The sequence below is a fragment of the Hyperoodon ampullatus genome, assembly GCF_949752795.1.
Source record: "Hyperoodon ampullatus genome assembly, chromosome: 13".
NCBI classification, from domain to species: domain Eukaryota; kingdom Metazoa; phylum Chordata; class Mammalia; order Artiodactyla; family Ziphiidae; genus Hyperoodon; species Hyperoodon ampullatus.
In genome coordinates, this window is record NC_136926.1 from 31,771,742 (window position 1) to 31,791,797 (window position 20,056).

Genomic DNA, 20,056 nt, shown 5'->3' on the forward strand with positions numbered 1-20,056 from the left:
TGTTACTTATTCCTGCCATCGAAGGACACACATGCTTTTTACAGCTCTGCAGAGCTTCAAACAAGCTTAAATACGCTTTTACTGATATCACACCAATAGAATTAAAATTTCCATATTAGCACTGAAAATACCCGTTCCCTTTGCCCATCAATTGAACAGCAAATGTTCATTCAGTTAGAAGTAAACAGACTGACAGGAAGTAATGAGTTGTGTGCTATCTGTGCTGACAGGCAATTTTTCCCCCATGTTAATTACCGCCCAAATGAGGAGGAATGGGGACTAAAATAATGCTGCAAACCATATTATCCCACTTCGCTGCTTTCGTGACTTAATAGCTGTCTCTTGCTCTCCAGCCAGGAGGTTAAAAATTGAAGTGCTCAGAGAGTAACCGAGACATCCTTCATTTATCAATCGCCTGGACCGGGGGTCTCAGAGAGACTAAGAACATTGGTCCTGACACAGAAACAGATACGGAATCTGAAATGCACTTTGTTGAAAATACAGTTTACATCTTTAAAAAAACAAGGGCAGAGGAGTCAGGAGCGAACACAGGCAGTGTCCCTGGAGGACCGTCCCCCCACATCCCGCCCAGGGGGCGAGGGCTCTCACGTCCATGAGGGCGGCGTTGATGTAGTTGCTGCTCTCGCCATCGAGGGTGATGAGGAAAGGCAGGCAGCGGTCGGGGGGCAGGATGTCCATGCAGCGGTTCTTCTCGTGGTTCCGGGGCAGGAGCGCGATGCTGCAGTCCTCCACGCGCAGGGTCGGTGTCACCATGTTCAGGGTCTAGAGGACACAGGACACACACTTGGGAAGAGAACCCGTCTCAGACCTCGGGAGACCCACGTTTCCTGCGGCTGATGTCCCCCTCCTCCCCGAACCCCACTGACACAGTTGGATTTTTATTTCTCTTTACACTCCTTGGACTTGGTCCACAGACAGCGCCCATCAGACATAAGGACCACTGTGGGTGTGCAGGATTACGTGCCATCGAGTCCGACTAGGGCTGGACATCTGGGCGCTTGGGGGTAAGAGGCTGGTGGAGATCGGCCCAGAGTCAGGTGCATTTAGACCCAATGTGAATATGAGAAACTGCACAAAGAACTCTTGCCCGGCAAGCAGCCTGAATGCACCTTGCTTGGTCTGGCTGCACCTGGGTTACACTGTGGGATAGTGTGGTGTCTGCCTGCTAAGGGGGGGCCTGGCTCTGCTAGAGCAGTGGTTCTCAACACGGGGACACTGGCAATGTCTGCACATGATTTGGCTGTCCGAACGGTGTGGTGGAGGCCTCTTGGCATCCAGTGGGTAGGGGCCAGGCATGCTGCTAAACATCCTACAGGACAGCCCCCATGGCAATGGATGATCGAGTCCCCAGTGTCAACAGTGCCGAGGCTAAGAAACCCTGTGTTGGGTCAAGGGTTCTGGAGCCAACTCTGAGATTCTTCTTAAGGAGCAAGGTCACAGCCGGCCACCTGTCCCTTTAGCATGACTTACCCGGAATTCCTCTTTAATCTGGCTTGAATTTGTCTGTGGATCCAGCTTGTTCATGTCATAATAGAGAGACCTGACTTGGGAAGCAGGGACCGAGGTGTCCCCACAAAGACAGGCTTCCAGGATGGCATCGTGGATGAACACGTACTGCTCCTGGTGAAGCAGAGGGGACTCGTTAGTAGTAGAGAAACCAAGGTAACCAGAAAGAACCAGAGAAGGAGGGAAGGCAGCCCCACACAGGCAGGAGAACATAACAATGGTCCACCCATCACGGACGATGCCCTCCCACCAGAGAGAAAGCAGGGGAGAGGACCTGACCGCTAGGAGGGGTTTATTCCAGGACCAGTAATCCCGTTCCCTAATGGGACGGCGGGCACATTGGTGACTGGCCATGTGCGGCGTACAGTAGAGCGTGAGGAAGAGATAAATAGAGGCTCAATGCAGAAGCCATAAACAGATCGATGAAAACCACTCAGACACTGATAAATCCCAGAGCAAACACTGTCATGTGGAAGTGACTGGAGCTACACTGTCTCTGCAATTCTGATCCCATGAGTTTGGAACTCAGTATTTCAGATGAGGAAATAGCAGAATCTTACCTACATATAATGAAAAGAGGAATGTGCTAACCAAATTAATAGTGCAAAGAAGGTCCAGGGAAACTTGACATCACTATGAAAAATCAACAGTTCTGAGCACTTAGAGCTACTTACTTTGACACAGTAATTAATGCGATGATTACAAAAGTCCTTATGTGTCCAGGGAAGAGCTCTCGTGTGTACGTATAAGCCTGCAGTTTAAAAACCAACCCTCTAATTCTGAATTGGCCCTGGCTTTCCCTACAGTTAATTAGTAAAGTGTTAGCATATTTATTATTGCTCTCCAATTACATGAAATGCAAAAGAGGCCCATTACTTTTTATTTTAATTTCTATAAATAGCTTGAATTCTTAATTCTCAAAAACAGCCCAGTCCTATTAAACAGCACCTCAGAAATGGATTGAGTGAGAAAAAGGGGATGTGGTGACATCTGATCAACTGTTAAGTACATTATGATCATTATTATCTTTAAATCAAAAACTCTGTTCTAAAGAAAAAAGACCATGGAAGCAGCATTTACAGCTTCTGTTATTCTTCTCTGTTAGTTAAAAAATGAAATCAGGTTTCCCAGTGGCTTTTGTAAACTTTAATGCACAACCTAAATGTAAGGGAGTCTTATTCTACTTCATGAATCATTTTCCAGGTGGTGGGTGTAATGCCTACTTAAAAGGATCAAATAGTAGTAAAAATGTGAATTTCCTAGGAGCAGCATGGAATACCTTTTCTCAAGTACTTAAATTCCTGATACACCTTGAGTTCTAACTTATAGAAGTACTAGTTGGTATAGAGCACTTCCAGAAAATGGGTGAATTCCCATGATACCAGGCCACTGGACAGAATTTTTAAGGACAGTAGGAAGAGAACGAAATGCACAGAGATTACCCTTAAAGGCCACTTGGCAAATGCCTGGCTATTCTCAGGAGTGGTCTCGCTCTGGTTACCAGCTAGTTTAAAAGACACAGTAAAAAGAAATGGTATTGAATCCCCGAATGCTTAAACGTAGAGTCTCGACTGGACCCTGGACACAGAAGTAAGGGGAAAGTTAGGCTCAGGGAGCAGATTCTGTGACCTGGGAGACTCCTGGCCTTTTCTGTGTGTTCATGAAAGAAAAAGAAAAGGAAAGAAGGAGGGAGGGAGGGAAAGAAGGATGGCCAGGTGCTTCACTTTTTCCCCTGGGGGGCTCTGAAGACAGAACTGCTGGCTCTTCTCTCCCCTTGCCCTGGGATGTGGGGTGCAGGGCGGGCACCGGGGTCAGAGCCTGAGGGCGGGCAGGCGGGCGGTCGGGAGCTGCTGTACCTCGGTCTGCACCATGTTCACCCTCCGAGACCGCAGCTCCCGGACGCAGTTGTAGATGTCCACCACCCCTTCCCTCTCGGCCATGTCCAGCATGATGTCGATGACAATGAAACAGCCGGTCCTCCCCGCACCAGCGCTGCGCAGAGAGAGGGCTCAGTCAGTGAAGGAGAAGGGACTCCTGCGCTCCTGCTTCCGCTTAGATTTTTTTTTTTTTTTTTTTTGCGGTACGCAGGCGTCTCACTGTTGTGGCCTCTCCCGCCGCGGAGCACAGGCTCCAGACGCGCAGGCTCAGCAGCCATGGCTCAGGGGCCCAGCCGCTCCGCGGCATGTGGGATCTTCCCGGACCGGGACACGAACACGTGTCCCCTGCATCGGCAGGCGGACTCTCAACCACTGCGCCACCAGGGAAGCCCCGCTTAGATTTTTATTGCGGTGAAACCCACATAACATGCAATGACCATTGTAAAGTGCACAACTCAGTGGCACCTGGCGCCTTCGCATCCACCGAGTTTCCAAACACTTCCATCACCCCAAGGAGACCTGCCCCCACTGCTCCCCGTGCTTCCTTTTGGAGCCTCGGGCCCCCCTCACCTGCAGTGCACCACCAACGGGCCTGCGTTGGGCGGGCTCTTGGATTTCACCTGCCGGACGAATCCTAGCAGCCCGGTGGCGTGGTAGGGGACGCCGTGGTCCGGCCAGCCCGTGAAGTGAAACTGTCTGATCTCGCGTATTTCATGAACACCTCGCTGCCAGGCGTCGGTCAGCACAGCGCAGGAAGAGAACAAAGGAGAACAAACGGTGAGGGGCCAGGAGGGCGCCAAGGACCCCTAAGCAGTCAGGGAGCCCGGGGCTGGGAAAGTGAGCTGCTGGGAAGAGGGTCATTCTTAGGTGCAACACGCACTTTGAAAGCCTCCTCACAGGGAGGAAGATGTTTGTGGGGGAGAAAGGGGAGGGGATGTTTGGGGAAAACGCTAATTAACAGGTGCAATGGCAGCAAACGGATGCGTCGCTGGGATTCTTTGAGCCTTCTTTCTAAACCTGTTAACACAGGCTCTGGTAACAGTTTGTGTGTCACTTAGATCCTACGGTGTGAGGAGCGAGCCCACAGAGGACGCACAGAACAGGGACGGGAAGGAACTAAGGGGTATCTGTGCGCTCAAGACCAGCTGCTGAGATGCAGACCCCTGTTCAGCTCTTCCGTGTTCTGGTGCTGTTTGCACCAGGCACTCGGGCTGTGCACACGCTGAGGATGTGCAGAAAGGCCACTGGAAGAAGGACCACTTTCCAACCAGACAGGCCAGAGAACCACTTTTCACTGGCAACTCGAGTTTGCTAGGTTTCTCTCTTTAACTGGGGTAAACATTTAATCCATTCATCTGATCACCAACAATCAGATGCAAATGCAATGCTTCAGGCCTGACTCCAGGGGCTGGGGCTGCAGAGTTATGGAGATGGTGTCTCCTGTCTTCAGTGGTCAGCCTGTGGGAAACGGGCATGTCAAGGAATATAAACCATGGAAATCCAGAGGTATTTTTGCTGGAATTCTATGTTAGACCAGTAACCTGAAGAGAGAGGGTGGTCCGCCATAGAACCGAAGGGAAGGCACAAGGAAACAGACTTCAAGTGTTTTTAATTTTTTAAAAATTTACTCTTGTTTTGAGAATAACTAAGTTGATTTATATCCATCTTTTTTTTTTTCTTTTTCCAACTATGAGCCTATGTATTAAGACTGTGTTTTAAAACAAGAGTCTACTTTGAAAACAACAATTACTTCCAGAATGAAGGCTGGAGGTAACCTGAGATCAGACTTGACTTTCCCCCTTCTCTCTTTCCAGCACTGTTTCCTGGACACCATTTCTCCATTGGCCCTGGGTTTGGTTTCATTATCTTAACAATAAACACCCAGGAACCTTGTCACTTTCACCAGTAGCCACTGTTCATGCAGAGGTAGCCAGGAAGAAATTTGGAATTTTTTTTTTTTTTTTGTGATACGCGGGCCTCTCACTGCTGTGGCCTCTCCCGTTGCGGAGCACAGGCTCCGGACGCGCAGGTTCAGCGGCCATGGCTCACGGGCCCAGCCGCTCCGCGGCATGTGGGATCTTCCCGGACCGGGGCACGAACCTGTGTCCCCTGCATCGGCAGGCGGACTCTCAACCACTGCGCCACCAGGGAAGCCCAGAAATTCGGAATTTTTATGTTTTATTTTAAAACAATGATAAGTTTTAAAGTTAAGACTTATTTGCCATCAGGGCATTCATTTGTCTTGGTTTAATAACCCACAAGTGCTGAAGCTTTATTTCTCTTTGAAAATCATGCTATTCTTTAGCGGGGTTGAAGCGTTAAGGAATTAAGCTGTCAGGGATTCACAAAGGAAAATGAACACTGTCATCTGCTAAATATGCTCTGTGACCCCAGAGCAAGATTACTAGGTGGTTAGGAGCCACACTTTCTATCACTGAAACCATGGTAACATTTGGCTAAAGCCTCCATCAGAAGACAAATGGTGAGCCTCTAAACCCCTGAGAGCTCCCCTGGCTTTACACAGGACGACAGGGCAGGGCAGGGGTGGTCCCAGGAAGTGGGAAAGCCTATAATAAAGATTCATTCATTCCAAAGAGGACAAAAGGGCATTTACGTCTCCCATACACTGTTGTTTTTAATTTTAATTTTTTGAGCACTTCCCTTTCTAGCTTTGCTAGATTTCAGATCCAGCATCCCCAGAACCCGAACTCCATCCAACATGGGCTGGGCGCCTAACTGACCTAAGACTCCTTTTCTCAGCAGGGTAAATGTCAGTGTCTGGGATGCAGCAAACCTTTTCCCAAAATAAACCTCCACCCTCTAATGTGTTCACTACTGACAAGATGAGCAATGGAAATGGCTTCTGAGTCACCTCTCACTATTGTTCATGGACATGGCAGTTTCTTCTTTCACTGTTTTGTAATATATATATGGGGGGAAAATCATAGACGTGATCAGTGATCACAGTCCAAATATTTCCCAACTTGATATCAAGTATATTTTTTGTTCATTTTTCATTAACAAGATTTAATGCTAAATAAATGAGTATCATATTATACGTAATATAATAAGTATTGATGCTATATGTTGGGTTGGCCAAAAAGTTCGTTCGGGATTTCCCGTATCATCTTACAGGAAAAACCCGAACGAACTTTTTGTCCAGCCCAGTAAAAGCGAGGTATTCACTTCCTTTTCCTTGTAATAGCTGGGAAAGAAGACCTCACGACAAACAGTAGTGCTTAGCCCAGAGCGGGCACTTGATAAATATGTGTGGATGGATGAATCCCTAGGCACATGCTCTGTCTTGCAGATTCAGGACCATATCCCTGGCCTCTCTGAGCCCCAGGCACCTCCTAGGCAGAGAGAACTCGGTGTCCATCGCCAGCTTCCTTTCTGTCAGCTTCGGCAGGGGTACAGTCACCAGACAGCCTAGATCCATAGAAACTTTTCAGCTGTCTTCCTCCTGCCACGATGGGCACTTTGTTATTTAAAAGCTGTTCAGCTTTTGGAGTCACCAGCTACAGGGGAAAGGAAGGATGACCGTCCCATGCAAAACAGGAACTGACCAGTTTTGGGCTACAAACCTGCCTGCTTGTTTGCAGAACGGAGCCCAAACCCATTTTTCACCTTTAGGTCCCCTGATGCGAATACTCTCAAAATAGAATCAGAATTGGAGGACTCTCAAAGTATACACTTCATTTGCTTGTTTTTTTTTTTTTTTTAAGTTTCCTTTCTAATGAGGAAGTTTAAAACCTACAAGAAGTGCTCCACAGACGTACTAATGATTTGTTTTCCTTAGAGATTCCAACTGCCCCGTTAGAAAATCCGGCAACATGTCATTTTGATTTCCCCAAACGCTTTAACAAGCTCCTCATCCTTTCCTTCCTCCCACTACCTCTTTGCTGCTTGTCTGAGGACTAAATTACTGGGCATTTCAGAAACATTTCTGTGCAGCTGGGGATGTAGCCGAGAACACTAAGAGGTTAAAAAAAGAGCAAAAAGACAAACAAATCCTTCCTTTAGCCACAGAGATGCATTTTCAGCTTATTAGAGAGCTGACTATTGTTCAAAGAACTCTATGTTTAAGTGATGGCTTTTGGATGCTTTTTTTTTTGTTTTAAAGAAGAAAATATTCTGGGTCTTTTATCACTATCTGTTTCAGTGCAGTTATTCATGAGTGCTCTTGCCAAGAGCCATATAAAAATCCTCCATATGTTCTTTTTTCCCCCCAATCCTGCCTAAGAAGGGGAAAACCCGACATCAAAGTGCGAGGTTCAGAACTTGAAGAATTGAGTCAGCCAGAACTCCACGTTGTTTGAAGTCTCTAAGCCTCCTGCCTGCTTATTAAAAAAGACAGGCTGAGGGAAAAAAAAAAAAAGCTAAATAGTTTGAGAAACAGATTAAAATAAATGAAAGTCTCTTCAGCCTTGTGATTGTATGACAAATAGGGATTTGAAAACCAGGAGAGGTGGTTGAAAAAATCAGGGTAAATGAGCCAGTAAGCAAATGCTGCCATTTCCTCATTTCCTAAAACTGATCTTGTTAATCCAGAAAGTGCATTGAGATGCAGTGAGAAGTAGGGAGGAGGGCTGGGAGCCAAACCGCCCTGGTCCACTTACAACTCGGGGCCTGCAAGGGCACCTGCCAGTGGTAAATTCATGCCGGCATCACCACATCCAGTGTAAGGCTCAGCCGTGGACAGAAGCCGGGGGACCTCAGAGACAAAACTGTGGGTCCCCTTCTTTGAAGGCAAGGTGAGGACAGGAAAGCAGAGTGTTTGTCAGCCACGTCACCTCCACTACCCCCACAGCCTACCTGTGACACTTCTCTGGATGGACTGCAGTTTGCTTCGCTTCCGGCCCCTCCCTATGTCAGCAGAAAGAGGGGGAGTAAGGAGATTCCCCGTTACGGCCTGTGGAGAAGGCACAGAGCAGCAGCCCCATCCATGCATGTGGGGTGAGGCCGTGGGACAGAGCACAGCACTCAGAAGCCCACGCCCGCAGGGCCCGAGGGCTGAAACCAGCATGGGAGTGAATGGATGGAAGCGCTGGTTCATGCAAGAGCGTCCCGGGTCTACTTATGTGTGTTTCCAGGTAGAAGCTTCCACCTGGAAAATCCATCAGTCCATATTAAACCATAGGCTGGAAAAGCCTCAAGGAGGTGGAGGGGATCCAGGAGGAGTTAGGACCTGTGTCTCCACACCAATACGAACTCAACACTGGGAAACCCACATGGACATACAGCATGAAGGACATTTATTGAACTGTCTCTGAACAAGGACAGAGAGATGAGCTGAACAATATCAATCAGGTTAAAAAGAAAAAGGAAGTAGACAGCCAGGTGTATCTTTTGGTTTAGTTGCAAAACACAGATTTTCATGAAATGGGAATGATTTGCTTCAAAGACGGAACTGAGCTATTACAGAATCACAGGGCAAGATGCAATCTTGAGAAATCACTGGATAGAGCCTACCTGCATTCAGGTGTGACCACGTATGAATTATCCCAGATAACTTAATGAGGCTGGTATCAACTGATGTCTGACCAAAGCTTTTCAAAGAAGTGTGAAAACTTACCTTTTCAACAGCAAATGTTCTTATCACATATTCTGCCAGTAGCTCTGTTTCTATTAGGGTGACTTTAATGTCTTTGTAGATCTCTGTGTCATCTGGCCAGTATTTGCAGCATTTGACCTTTAGAAAACACAAAGGAAATGAAGATTTAGGGTTTTTTTTTTGGAGTTCTCCAAATGATGGGTCACAGTATAATTTATAGGATACAATTTGCACACAAAATCAGAAGTACAGCTTAACTTTATTTTTTTAGATCACCTATATATTTTTTTCTCTCCCCAGAATAAAACACAATTTGAGTTATGGGAGGAATAAAACCTAGGAAAATGGTCTAAAGTTAACAAATTGTATTTATACTACAAACATCTCAGTTACAGTAACCATTCATTTCCTGTCTATCTCTACTCAGGAATGGCCTGGAAAAATAAACTCTAAAAGTTAGCCTGCAGTATTTTAGCTCCTCTGAACTTTAAATTTCTTCTAGTTTCAGGAACGGATCGAACATTTTTGAGGAGGACTGAGCAGGAAATCAGAGCCAAAAGTAAAGATTAGAGTTTTTGTTTTTTGTTTTTTTTCCTGAAGAAGGTAGTAGCTATGTGTTTTCCCCAAGTTAGAATTACAGATTCATTTTAGTATAAGTAAATTCAATATACAAAACCTGGTGAACTCCCTATGTTAATGACTCTAAGATTTCCTCAGTCACCCAGACACAAAACCTGGCAATCCTTCTCCAAAACCCAACCAACTGCCAAGTCTAAGAAGCTTTTGAAATATCTCTCAAATATGTTTTCCAAATTTTTATTCCCTCCGCCACCATCTTCAGGCTCTGGTAACTTCCTGCATCCCCTCCATCCCAGTAACTGCAAAAACCCTTCCAAGTGTGATCCCAATGGCACTGACTTGCTCTGTTCCATAAACTTCCATTTCCAACCACTGCCCATGAAATTAAATAGAAATTAACTTTGGCCTGGCAGGTAAAGATCTTTTTTGTATTTGGACACAACTAGCATCTTCATCCTTTTTTTTTTTTTTTCACTACTCTCCTTTCTAGCCACATATATTTTATGTTCAGAGACAAGTGGTTTGCCTGATCCCCAAGCAGACCTCATGGTCCAGACTCCTACACATGCCATTCCTCTGTTCAGGATGTTCTCCTCCCACTCAGATATTTTATCTAGCTGAACATTTTATCCATTCTTCAAAGAATATCGCAAATGCCACACCCCTTCAAAGTCTTTTCTCCATGGATGCTCTCTGTTGGTGCTCTGATAAGATGTGCCAGTTCTGCTAGTATGACACCCTTCTTATACCACGTTATACCTGCTTATTACCTGCCAGCATGCAAAGGGCTTTCAATTGCTTATTTCTGCACACCCAGCAAATCTGGCTTGTGTCCCATACACAGAAAATATGCAATAGGTACATGTAAAACTGAATTTCATGGAGACAAGCATAGGATCAGCGTAGGAAGGACAATCCCAGGTTGGGAAAGTTTACGAAAAGAAATATGGACTGGGGTGGCCTCTCCCAGAGCGCCAAACACCTTGGTACACCATGTTTCTGGTGTGGGGCAGGCTGGTTGTTATCTTAGCTGGTTCCTCATGAAACTTTCTGGCAGCCAATTCAGTGCCGTTCTAGATAAGCCTTATTACCTTTACTTGGGAAGATGTAAGCCAGAAACATCAGGAGTTGGAGATACAGTGCAGCACAAGACAAAGATGGTCCCTGCCCTCATTAAATTTTTAGCTTCCTTAGGGAATCTTTCTTTTCCCCTCATGGGAACATTATCTGTGACTTTATAAAGGATAATCATTTACAAATATTTTGACTTATCCATATTTCAAAGATTTATATCATGGATACCTGTGCCAGATCTAAAATATTCCAGAATAATAGAGATCTATAATTTCTCCAGTTCTTTTCCTAGATGTAAAGTGAGTCTGAGCAGATCATGCATATTTGTGATGTCTAATTTGATAACAACCCTAATTTCACTCATAGAATGTCTAATTACTTTCACAATGGTAATTAACAAAGATGCTTATATGGCACGTACCAAAGTCTCCTCTATTTTAGGGGCCTTGCTTTTACCTTTTTGTGACTTCAATCACGCAAGCAGAGGGTTGTGGATAGATACAAAACTACGAATAGCGTATATACGTGCACTTTTAAAATTAAACAATTCTCAGGAACTCCCTGGCGATCCAGTGGTTAGGATTCCGTGCTTCCACTGCAGGGGGCACGGGGTTTCACCCCTGGTTGGGGAACTAAGATCCTGCATGCCACATGGTCAAAAAGAAAAAAAAAAAAAGAAAAATTAAACAATTCTCAATGGAATGAATACATAAGTCAAAAATCTGTGTATTTCTCTAAAAATTACAAAGTTAACCTACGTTAACTAGGTATACCTTGTCTAATAAAAGTGCCTTATTAGAATGTGATTGCTGTAGGACATAATGTATAGTCACCTGTTCTTCTCTTTTAGAGTCTTTACCCTCCCCATCCCCAAAGTTTCAATAACTACAGGTGTGGAGGCTTCAATGCCTGCGAGTCAGGGAAACCAAAAGCCTCTGAAATGTACCAAAGGCTTAGAGCTTCTCTTGGGGACTGTTCTTCCAGTTCCCTTGGGCCAGCTTGGTTCCCAGGGATCTTGACCCTGCCAGGCCCTCCCACCGGCTCTGCCATCCCCCAACCTCCCGGGTGCAGCTGGGCGCCCCCTGGTGGTGGTGGCAGAAAGGGCCCTCCAGGTGCAGGGGTCGCTAGAGGGTGGCCACATCTAGCTTGCCAGGCTGGCTGCACGTTACTGTGAACTTCGGGGCACCTTGATGTCTCTGTAGCAGTGGTTCTCAAACTTCAGCAGGCATCAGACGATCCTGAAGGCGTGTGACAAGTGCTGGGCCCCACCCCAGAGTTTCTGATCAGTAAGTCTGGATGTGTGTGGTTCCAGAATTTGCATTTAAGACAAGCTCCCAGGTGATGCTGCTGGTCTGCGGACCACACTTTAAGAAGCAAGGATGTAGACGACAGCCTGACTACAGAGGCTGGCTCTCTCCTTAAGGCTGCGGTGAGCCTGGGTGAGTCACTCAGGTTTGCTTAATCTCAGGTTTTTCATCTGCGGGGGGTGGTTTTTATTCTATCTCAGAGGGCTCTAAGGTTAAGGCAGGGGTTTCCAAATTTGCACGTTAGAGTCATTTGGGGGGGTTATTAAATTCCAAAGCCTCGGCCACACTCCAGGCCAATTAAATCATCGTTTTTAATGCAAATCAAAACCACAATGAGGTATCACCTCACACTGGTCAGAATGGCCACCATCCAAAACTCTATAAACAATAAATGCTGGAGAGGGTGTGGAGAAAAGGGAACCCTCCTACGCTGTTGGTGGGAATGTAAACTGGTACAGCCACTATGGAGAACAGTATGGAGGTTCCTTAAAAAACTAGAGTTGCCATATGATCCAGCAATCCCACTCCTGGGCACAGATCAGGAGAAAACCATAATTTGAAAAGATAGGGCTTCCCTGGTGGCGCAGTGGTTGAGAGTCTGCCTGCCGATGCAGGGGACACGGGTTCGTGCCCTGGTCCGGGAAGATCCCACATGCCACGGAGTGGCTAGGCCCGTGAGCCATGGCCGCTGGGCCTGCGCATCCAGAGCCTGTGCTCCACAACGGGAGAGGCCACAACAGTGAGAGGCCTGTGTACCACAAAAAAAAAAGAAAAAAAAGAAAAAAAAGAAAAGATACATGCTCCCCAATGTTCACTGCAGCACTATCAATAGCCAAGACAAGAAAGCAACCTAAGTGTCCATCAACAGATGAATGGATAAAGAAGATGTGGTACTTATATACAATGGAATATTACTCAGCCATAAAAAAGAACAAAATAACACCATCTGTGGTGACATGGATGGACCCAGAGACTGTCATACTGAGTGAAGTCAGACAGAGAAAGACAAATATCATATGATATCACTTATATGTGGAATCTAAAAAAATGGTACAAATGAACTTATTTACAAAACAGAAATAGAGTCACAGATATAGAAAACAAACTTATGGTTACCAGGGGGTAAAGTGGGGGGGGATAAATTGGGAGATTGGGATTGACATATACACACTACTATATATAAATAGATAACTAATAAGGACCTACTGTATAGCACAGGAAACACTACTCGATACTCTGTAATGACCTATATGGGAAAAGAATCTAAAAAAGAGTGGATATATGTATATGTATAACTGATTCACTTTGCTGTATACCTGAAACTAACACAACATGGTAAATCAATTATACTCCAATAAAAATTAATTTAAAAAATCATAATTTCCAGGTAAGACAGAGGCATCCTAATTTCTTATAGCCCCCAGGAGACTCCAAAGTGCAGATGTGTTTGGGACCCGCTGGATTGAGTGATAACATCTGCCCTAGAGCAGGTTCATTGTGAGTATCCCCCCCAACCAATGGAAATTCTTAATTTTATTATGATGATAGTTTTGTGGTGATCTGGACTGGAGGCGACCACAGACAGAGGGCACAGATCCCCCTAAATGCCTGAAGAGGTGAAGCTGGGTTTCCTGGAGCAGGGAAAAGGGAGAGCAGAGTGTTGAGTGCTGTGCCAGCTCTCTGCTGGGGAAACATAGGCAGAAGCCAAGGAAACTCCGGTGTGTTCTCTGCCCCTCTTTCCTGCACAACTATTCAGGGCACTGGTGGGCAAATCCACTCTCTCACCAGGGAGGTTTGATTAACGCCCAACAGGAACTAGGAAATGTTGTCCTGACTTGTGGAGGAGAATCACATCCAGTAGAGCCGTGAGGAGCCACAGAGACAGTTTCCAAACAGTTTCCTTTTCCAGATCATCACGAATGCCAGACAGAGACTTTCACGCTTGGATTTTGCTTTGGAATCACTGGGTTCTTGCAACTGTGGCCTCACCAGTGGCTGGCCTGAGGGCAGAGCCAGCAGGGGCCAGGGCCGATCTCCTTCCCCTTCATTCTCGCCCTGGCTTGTGTCTTGAAAGGAGGAAACGGAAGGCCGGCCCAGGGACCAAGAGTGACTCACTCCAGGGGATGAGCTGGATGGTGGTGGGGGGAGAAGCTGTGGACCGGCCCCAAGCACAGGGGTCTTTGGAGGAGGGAGCTCAGGGTCAATTATGCTTCCTTCAGTCTCGCCAGGCCCAGCTTCAGGAACAGATGCCGAATAGGAAGGCTTGAAATGACTTTAGCTGCCTGGCCTCTTGGCGTGAGTGAGGGTATGAGGGGGAGAGGGGCAGGAAGAACAGAAGCACACGCTGAAAGCGTCCTTCTTCTGTACACCTGACCACAGACGGCTAGGTTTCCGTGGATGCTCCCGTATCACCAACTCTCTGCTTGGCAGGAGGGCGGCTGGGGTAGAACGTGAAGGTCTGCTTCTGTGCTCTGTGCCTGGGCCCAAGGACTCACTTTGCTAAGAAGCCCATGATCACGCAGGGTTAAGCAATTAAATGTCAGCCCTTCAACTGAGGGGACCACTGCACCATCTAATAGACACAACCGACAAGGAGGTGGAAGGCAGGAAAAAGCCAAAGGCACTGGAACACGTTGTGGTTTGTCACGGGGTTTTCAGCAGGCTCTTTCTTTTTCTGAAAGGAGACATCCGAAGAGACAGTGACCACAGTGCTATTAATAGCTGAGTGCGGCTTTGCTGGAGCCGCTGGTTGGCAAGAGCAAAAACACTGCTGGGAAGCACCGTGACCATAAAGGGTCCCAGCCAAGAGCAGCTGCTAACGAGGCTTCCAAGAGAACAGATCTATTGCATACGTTTTTTTTTTTTTTTTTAACAGAACTCTCACAGCAATGAACACATTCACTCATTTAAATATCCTGAAAATGCGGATTGCTTTGGTCCCAGTGTGATGAAGTAAGATGGATGTGCGCTGGCTTTTATCTTGTTAACTTGTGGTGTTACAGCCAGTGACGTGTATCCTCTGAGCTTCAGTGTTCTCGTGCATAATATGGGATAATGGCACTGATTTTTTTTTAAGGGAGACTTTGAAGAGTAAGTGACACAATCTATATAAAAGTTCTGCATAAGTAACTGGCTCATTGTAGGGTCCTAGCTCCTCCCTTCCAAACCTGCTTCATCTGGGCCCTGGGGCCTCTTTTGGGCAATATCCTTGAAGGCTGTTTCAAAACTGGCACGAAATCAGGAACTGCTGGAGGTCTGGATAGTGTGAATTTGGAGGAACCACTTCATGGCACCAGCAAATTCCTCTTTCTCACCTTCAGGCTCCGGCCTAAAGTTTCCCCCACAGGGCTTCTGGTTTTCTATCTGGTCTTCCAATAGCATCTATTAATTAATGGACACATAATACTTATAATATGCACAAGGTCACATCCATATCCGTAACGTTTGTTTTTATCCGCTGTAAAGAAACATGTGGCCTGAAGCCTCCTGTGGAATTCTAAGTGTCATCTTGCAGAACCCCCTAGAAATGTCTTGCTGCTTTTCTCTCTGACCGCACATGGATGACAAGGGTCCTACCCAGCTAGGTCACAGAGCATCAGCCCTTTGAAGAAACACGTTTACCCAGGCTGCTTGTTCCCCACCTTATTCAATAGACTGGCCTTGACTTTTAGCCATTCCCCAAATTTAAGTCGTCCTGCTAATAGAGGGAGATTTGCCACCACTGAGGACAATGAAAATGTGTGTCACGCAGTCTAAAGATGATTCTGAAAGAAGACATTCAGAAATCTTTTGAGCAATGAAAACATTATGACAACATATATATTATATATACACAATATTATATACAATATACATATATGTGTATATATATCATATATTATATATAACATATATAATATAATATACACATACATGTGTATACATAATACATACATACACACCTATATATTATATATACATACATACATATATATATATATATATACATATATATATACATCTCCTGAGGTCCATCAGAGGGGACATTTCTTAGAGAGATATCTGACGTATCTTTGAAAAGAAGATTCCATATTTTCTCTCAATGGCAGTCTCCCCATGTATCAGGGTAACAATTTAGATCAGCAGGACTGCAGTTCTCTAAAGTTTTTCATCTGTTGTCTTTGTGTGGGTCACAGAGCCATCCAGGCTAGACCATACGGGGGTCACCATCATTCCAGTCCTAGAATGATCTGACTACTTGCCCCTCACACTAATTCTGTGGGGCACGAACTATCCCTATTTATGTCCATCATCTGAAGTGGAGAGGCTGAGGCAGACTGGGGAGCTTTGAGGGCTCCCCACCATGGCTGCAGTGTTGTGATGCCTCTGTCTGCGCTCAGGGCAGCGGCGTCCAGGCTGTCCTCCCGTCCAGACAGCCCCGAAGGCCGTGATGAGCAGAGACTAGGCCCGACATGGCTGGGACACTGAGGAGAGAGGAATGAGTCTAACGCTGGTGAATAGGCTGGTGTGGAAATAACCAACCTGACCCAGGGCAGAAGGAGGCAGCTTAGTGGTCACAGCACATCCCCCAGAGCCACGCTGTCTGGGTTCAAAGCGTGGACCCACTGATGAGCTGTGTGGCCTCAGGCACGTCACTTAACCTCTCAGTGCCTCCATTTTTCAGTTGTAAGATGGGGATAATAATAACGGTTTTAGAAAGACTAACTACATTCTTGCTTGTAAAGCTCTTAGATCATGCTTGGCATCACTAAAATTAGCAAAACAAAAACTGCTATTAGAAGGTAGAAAGAAGAAGGTTAAATCTAAAGGAAGAGACCCAAAGCTTCACAAGGGAGACCATGTGACAGATGAGACCAGAAAGATGAAGTGCAGGTTCCCTGGGTGGTGGAAGGGGGAGGGCACTGTGGATTGACGAAGTTGGCAGGGGGCATCTCTGGGGAGCCTGAGTGGTCCCGAGTCCCTGATGGGGGGACGGGGTGCGGGGGCTGGAGGGATGGGATTCTCCCGACCTCGGTAGGAGACAGTCCCTGTTGCATGATTTCCAGCTGCTTCTGACACTATCCTGCTGGACCTTCCTGGTGCTGTGTTTTAAAATAAGAGGAACAGTCTTGGGGTAGGAAGTGTGTGTTCAAAAAGTGGGGGAGCACGCAGGACATGGATTTCTCTACGACTCACATTTGTAAAGGGCACTCGTTCCTTTTTGTGAGTGTACACAACCCCTGGAACCACCGTGTGGCTCTGTGCAGCCGAGCCAGCTGCCCTGCCAGCTGGGCTGCTAGGTGCCGCGTACACACTGGATGCTGGGATGCGTGTGTGAGTGTATGCGTGTGGGCTGGGAGCAGTCGATCACCTGGGTATGTGTGTCAGGCACCTTTGTTACCAGCTGCTGAGCAGACGCTGCACACCATGACAGATACACCTGTGGCTCCTTAGAGCAGGTGAGCTCAGGTACTGTGCCTTCCACGTCCCCCAGGTTTCCAGGATGTGACCTCTCTGGCTTAGTTAGTTACAGACCTGGAAATGTTCTTTAAACGCCACACACACAGGCGGACATTCTTCTGGGTAGGGGGGTAACATTTTACTTTTAAGGACCACTGATAAAGAAGGTTCTCTTAAAAACTCGCATTTAGTGATGGTGCAGTGTGGTGTGACAGGAGAGGCCAGATGGGCACGCAGGAGGGCTCGAGGCTGATTCTAGCTGTGTGACCTTGTGCAGGTCACAGACCCTTTTTAGTCCTCAGCATCCTATGTGCAAAAAAAGAGGACAGTAGACCACATGGCTTTTAAAATTATTCCGGGTCTGGGAAGTCGATTTCATGACTCTAGAATGAGGTTCTTTGGAAGCCATATAGCTTAGTGCTCAGGAAGGAGGTTCTGCAGCTCCAGTCACAGGCTGACAATTACTAGCTGCATGACCTTGGAGTAGTTTCTTAACCTCTGGAAGCTTCAGTGTATTATCTGGGAAGTGGAGATAACAATAGCGCTCACATCACAGAGTCACTGGGAGGTCTGAAGACCCGGCGCATCAGAGAACGTCCACTGGCTGCCATCTTTGCTTCATGTCAGCATCTCTGTTACTAAGAAAGGAACAGCTCACGGTGTAAAGCACCAGGTGCTCTACTGATTAGAAGAGCTCACACTTGATGGTCTCTACCAGGATGAGAGAGACAACGAACTTGAGTTTCAGAAACACGAATCTGGGCTAAATCCCTTGAGATAGTCTGAGGTGCACACTTGTCCCAGTTAATCTTTTGGGGGGAGGTAAATGGCTCCAGGGGTCAGGAGCAAGAAAGAGGAACTTAGAAAAGGCCCCGGCCTCCCTGGGTCTCAATATCCTCACCTGTTCTATGACCCTCTTCCCTAGATTATCACAGGAACTGCTAAACACAGCAAAGACTTTGAAGAATATAGTGACATAAATAGATGACCTGCTTAATTGTTGACTGAACCTCATATAAATAGTCCTGGGTTTGGGATGTATGTGATTCAACCAGTTGAATGGATTAAAACTCCTACAAATTCACTCTTGATATGGGATTCTCCACCCAACAACATCAGAAAAGAATCTATCTTTGGTGAGGTGATGACTGTACCATCCTTTTCTAGAACAAAGACTCCTCTGTCCGTCCAGGATTTTCAGTGATAAGGGTTCTATTTCAAAAGTAGACAGTCTGAAGCTAAAAGAGGTGAACCCAATGTTGGCTTTTGAAATATCTATTTCCTCCCGTATTCTTCATATTTATTCCCTTCTGTGGGCTAATTCTCCACTATATGTCACTGTTCCCTTCAGCTCTTTCCTTTCAGACTCTACCTCCTTTTACTTCCCAGTGAGTAATCCAGTGAAATCCCCAGTAGTTAACTCATCTCCTGGCTATGAGGTCAGTCCACTTCTGTAATCCAGCAGCACCTCTGCAATTTTCAAATAATGTTACCCAAATTCATATTCCTTAATCCTGAGGTTTACAGGATGAGGAAGCAATGTAGTCCACACCTTCTTGTCAGGTGTGAAGGGGGTTCTTTGGCTGGATTTTCTATCAGAGAAGTGTCCAGAGCTGTCCCACGTTCTCATTGCTGGAAACCTGGTCCCAGAGAAATGGGGCAGTGGCTTAAGCCATAAACTGTTGTCCTGCTCTGGTCGTAAACATACGGCAGATACTTTGAGAAGTTCCGAGGCAGTGAATTCTGGTGTTCTGTTGGCCACTGAATTAAACCCTACTTTACTGAAATCCCTTAATTAGTGAAAGGAATGTAGACATACTGATGGCTTGTCACTCGGTTAATCTGAGAGCAGTTGTACACAGACGGTTAATCTGAGAGCAGTTGTACACAGACTGTAACCCTGCTCGCTGCATTATTTTGCCTCTTTGGCCCTCTTCTCCTAAGAGGTCCCCAGCATTTACTCACCTATTTCCTTAGCCAGATAACCCCAAGCTTTCAGGAGAAGGCACAGCAAGGCCTCAGAAGATGAAGTCAGCAGACTTGGAAAGTTCAGAGAAGGAAAAAAATAATTCTGCCTTCAAGATAGGACATCATTTACGGTTTTCAACAAGTTATTCAAGGATAGGATATACCCGCAGTGTGCAAAGAGGGGGGAAAGCTCAATTTTCTTTTTTCTTTTTGGCCACGCTGCGCGGCTTGCGGTATCTAAGTTGCCCAACCAGGGACTGAATCCGGGTCCTGGCAGTGAACGTGCCGAGTCCTAACCACTGGACCGCTAGGGAATTCCCAGAGAACTCAATTTTCAAGTGATGTGAGTGGAGCAAAGGAGGAGAGCTCTGGCAGCTTGGAGACCAGCCCACATTGCATCCGATTCTACCGCCAAGAAATTACAGGCGTATGTGGCCCGGGAAGGTACCCGTGCAACAGGGGCTGTGATGCGTCTGTCCCAGTGCACCTGTCCATCTGCCATGTCCAGGCGCCTGCCCTCTTAAGCGCTTCATGACACTAAGGCAGGTGACCACCTACATGCACCCCAGAGACATGGCAGGTAAAGTGAGAGGCAACGGAGTGAGCCAGTGAGGATCCCAGCCCAGGCCAGTAGAGGGGTGGATACACAGGAAGCCCAGACCCAGATGAAGACGAGGAAGTTCCATGGCCGGGCACTGATGACAAAGCGGCACGAGTGTCTGCAGGAGGCA

General features: G+C 46.5%; 1 protein-coding gene across 5 annotated transcripts in view; it reads right to left on the bottom strand.

The window, feature by feature from the left end:
- The window catches only part of PTPRM (protein tyrosine phosphatase receptor type M), a gene marked incomplete at its 5' end in the record, with an annotated part of 766,253 nt that overhangs the window by 25,446 nt on the left and 720,751 nt on the right, over positions 1-20,056 (bottom strand). For 3 of the 5 annotated variants that reach the window (XM_079718129.1, XM_079718128.1, XM_079718126.1), the window contains 5 exons: positions 610-783; positions 1,492-1,641; positions 3,384-3,519; positions 3,975-4,129; positions 8,980-9,096. In XM_079718129.1, the coding sequence (XP_079574255.1) occupies positions 610-783; positions 1,492-1,641; positions 3,384-3,519; positions 3,975-4,129; positions 8,980-9,096 (732 nt within the window). Of the gene's footprint in view, positions 1-609; positions 784-1,491; positions 1,642-3,383; positions 3,520-3,974; positions 4,130-8,219; positions 8,271-8,979; positions 9,097-20,056 lie in introns of all 5 variants that reach the window. The other 2 variants (XM_079718127.1, XM_079718125.1) reach the window with 1 other exon arrangement.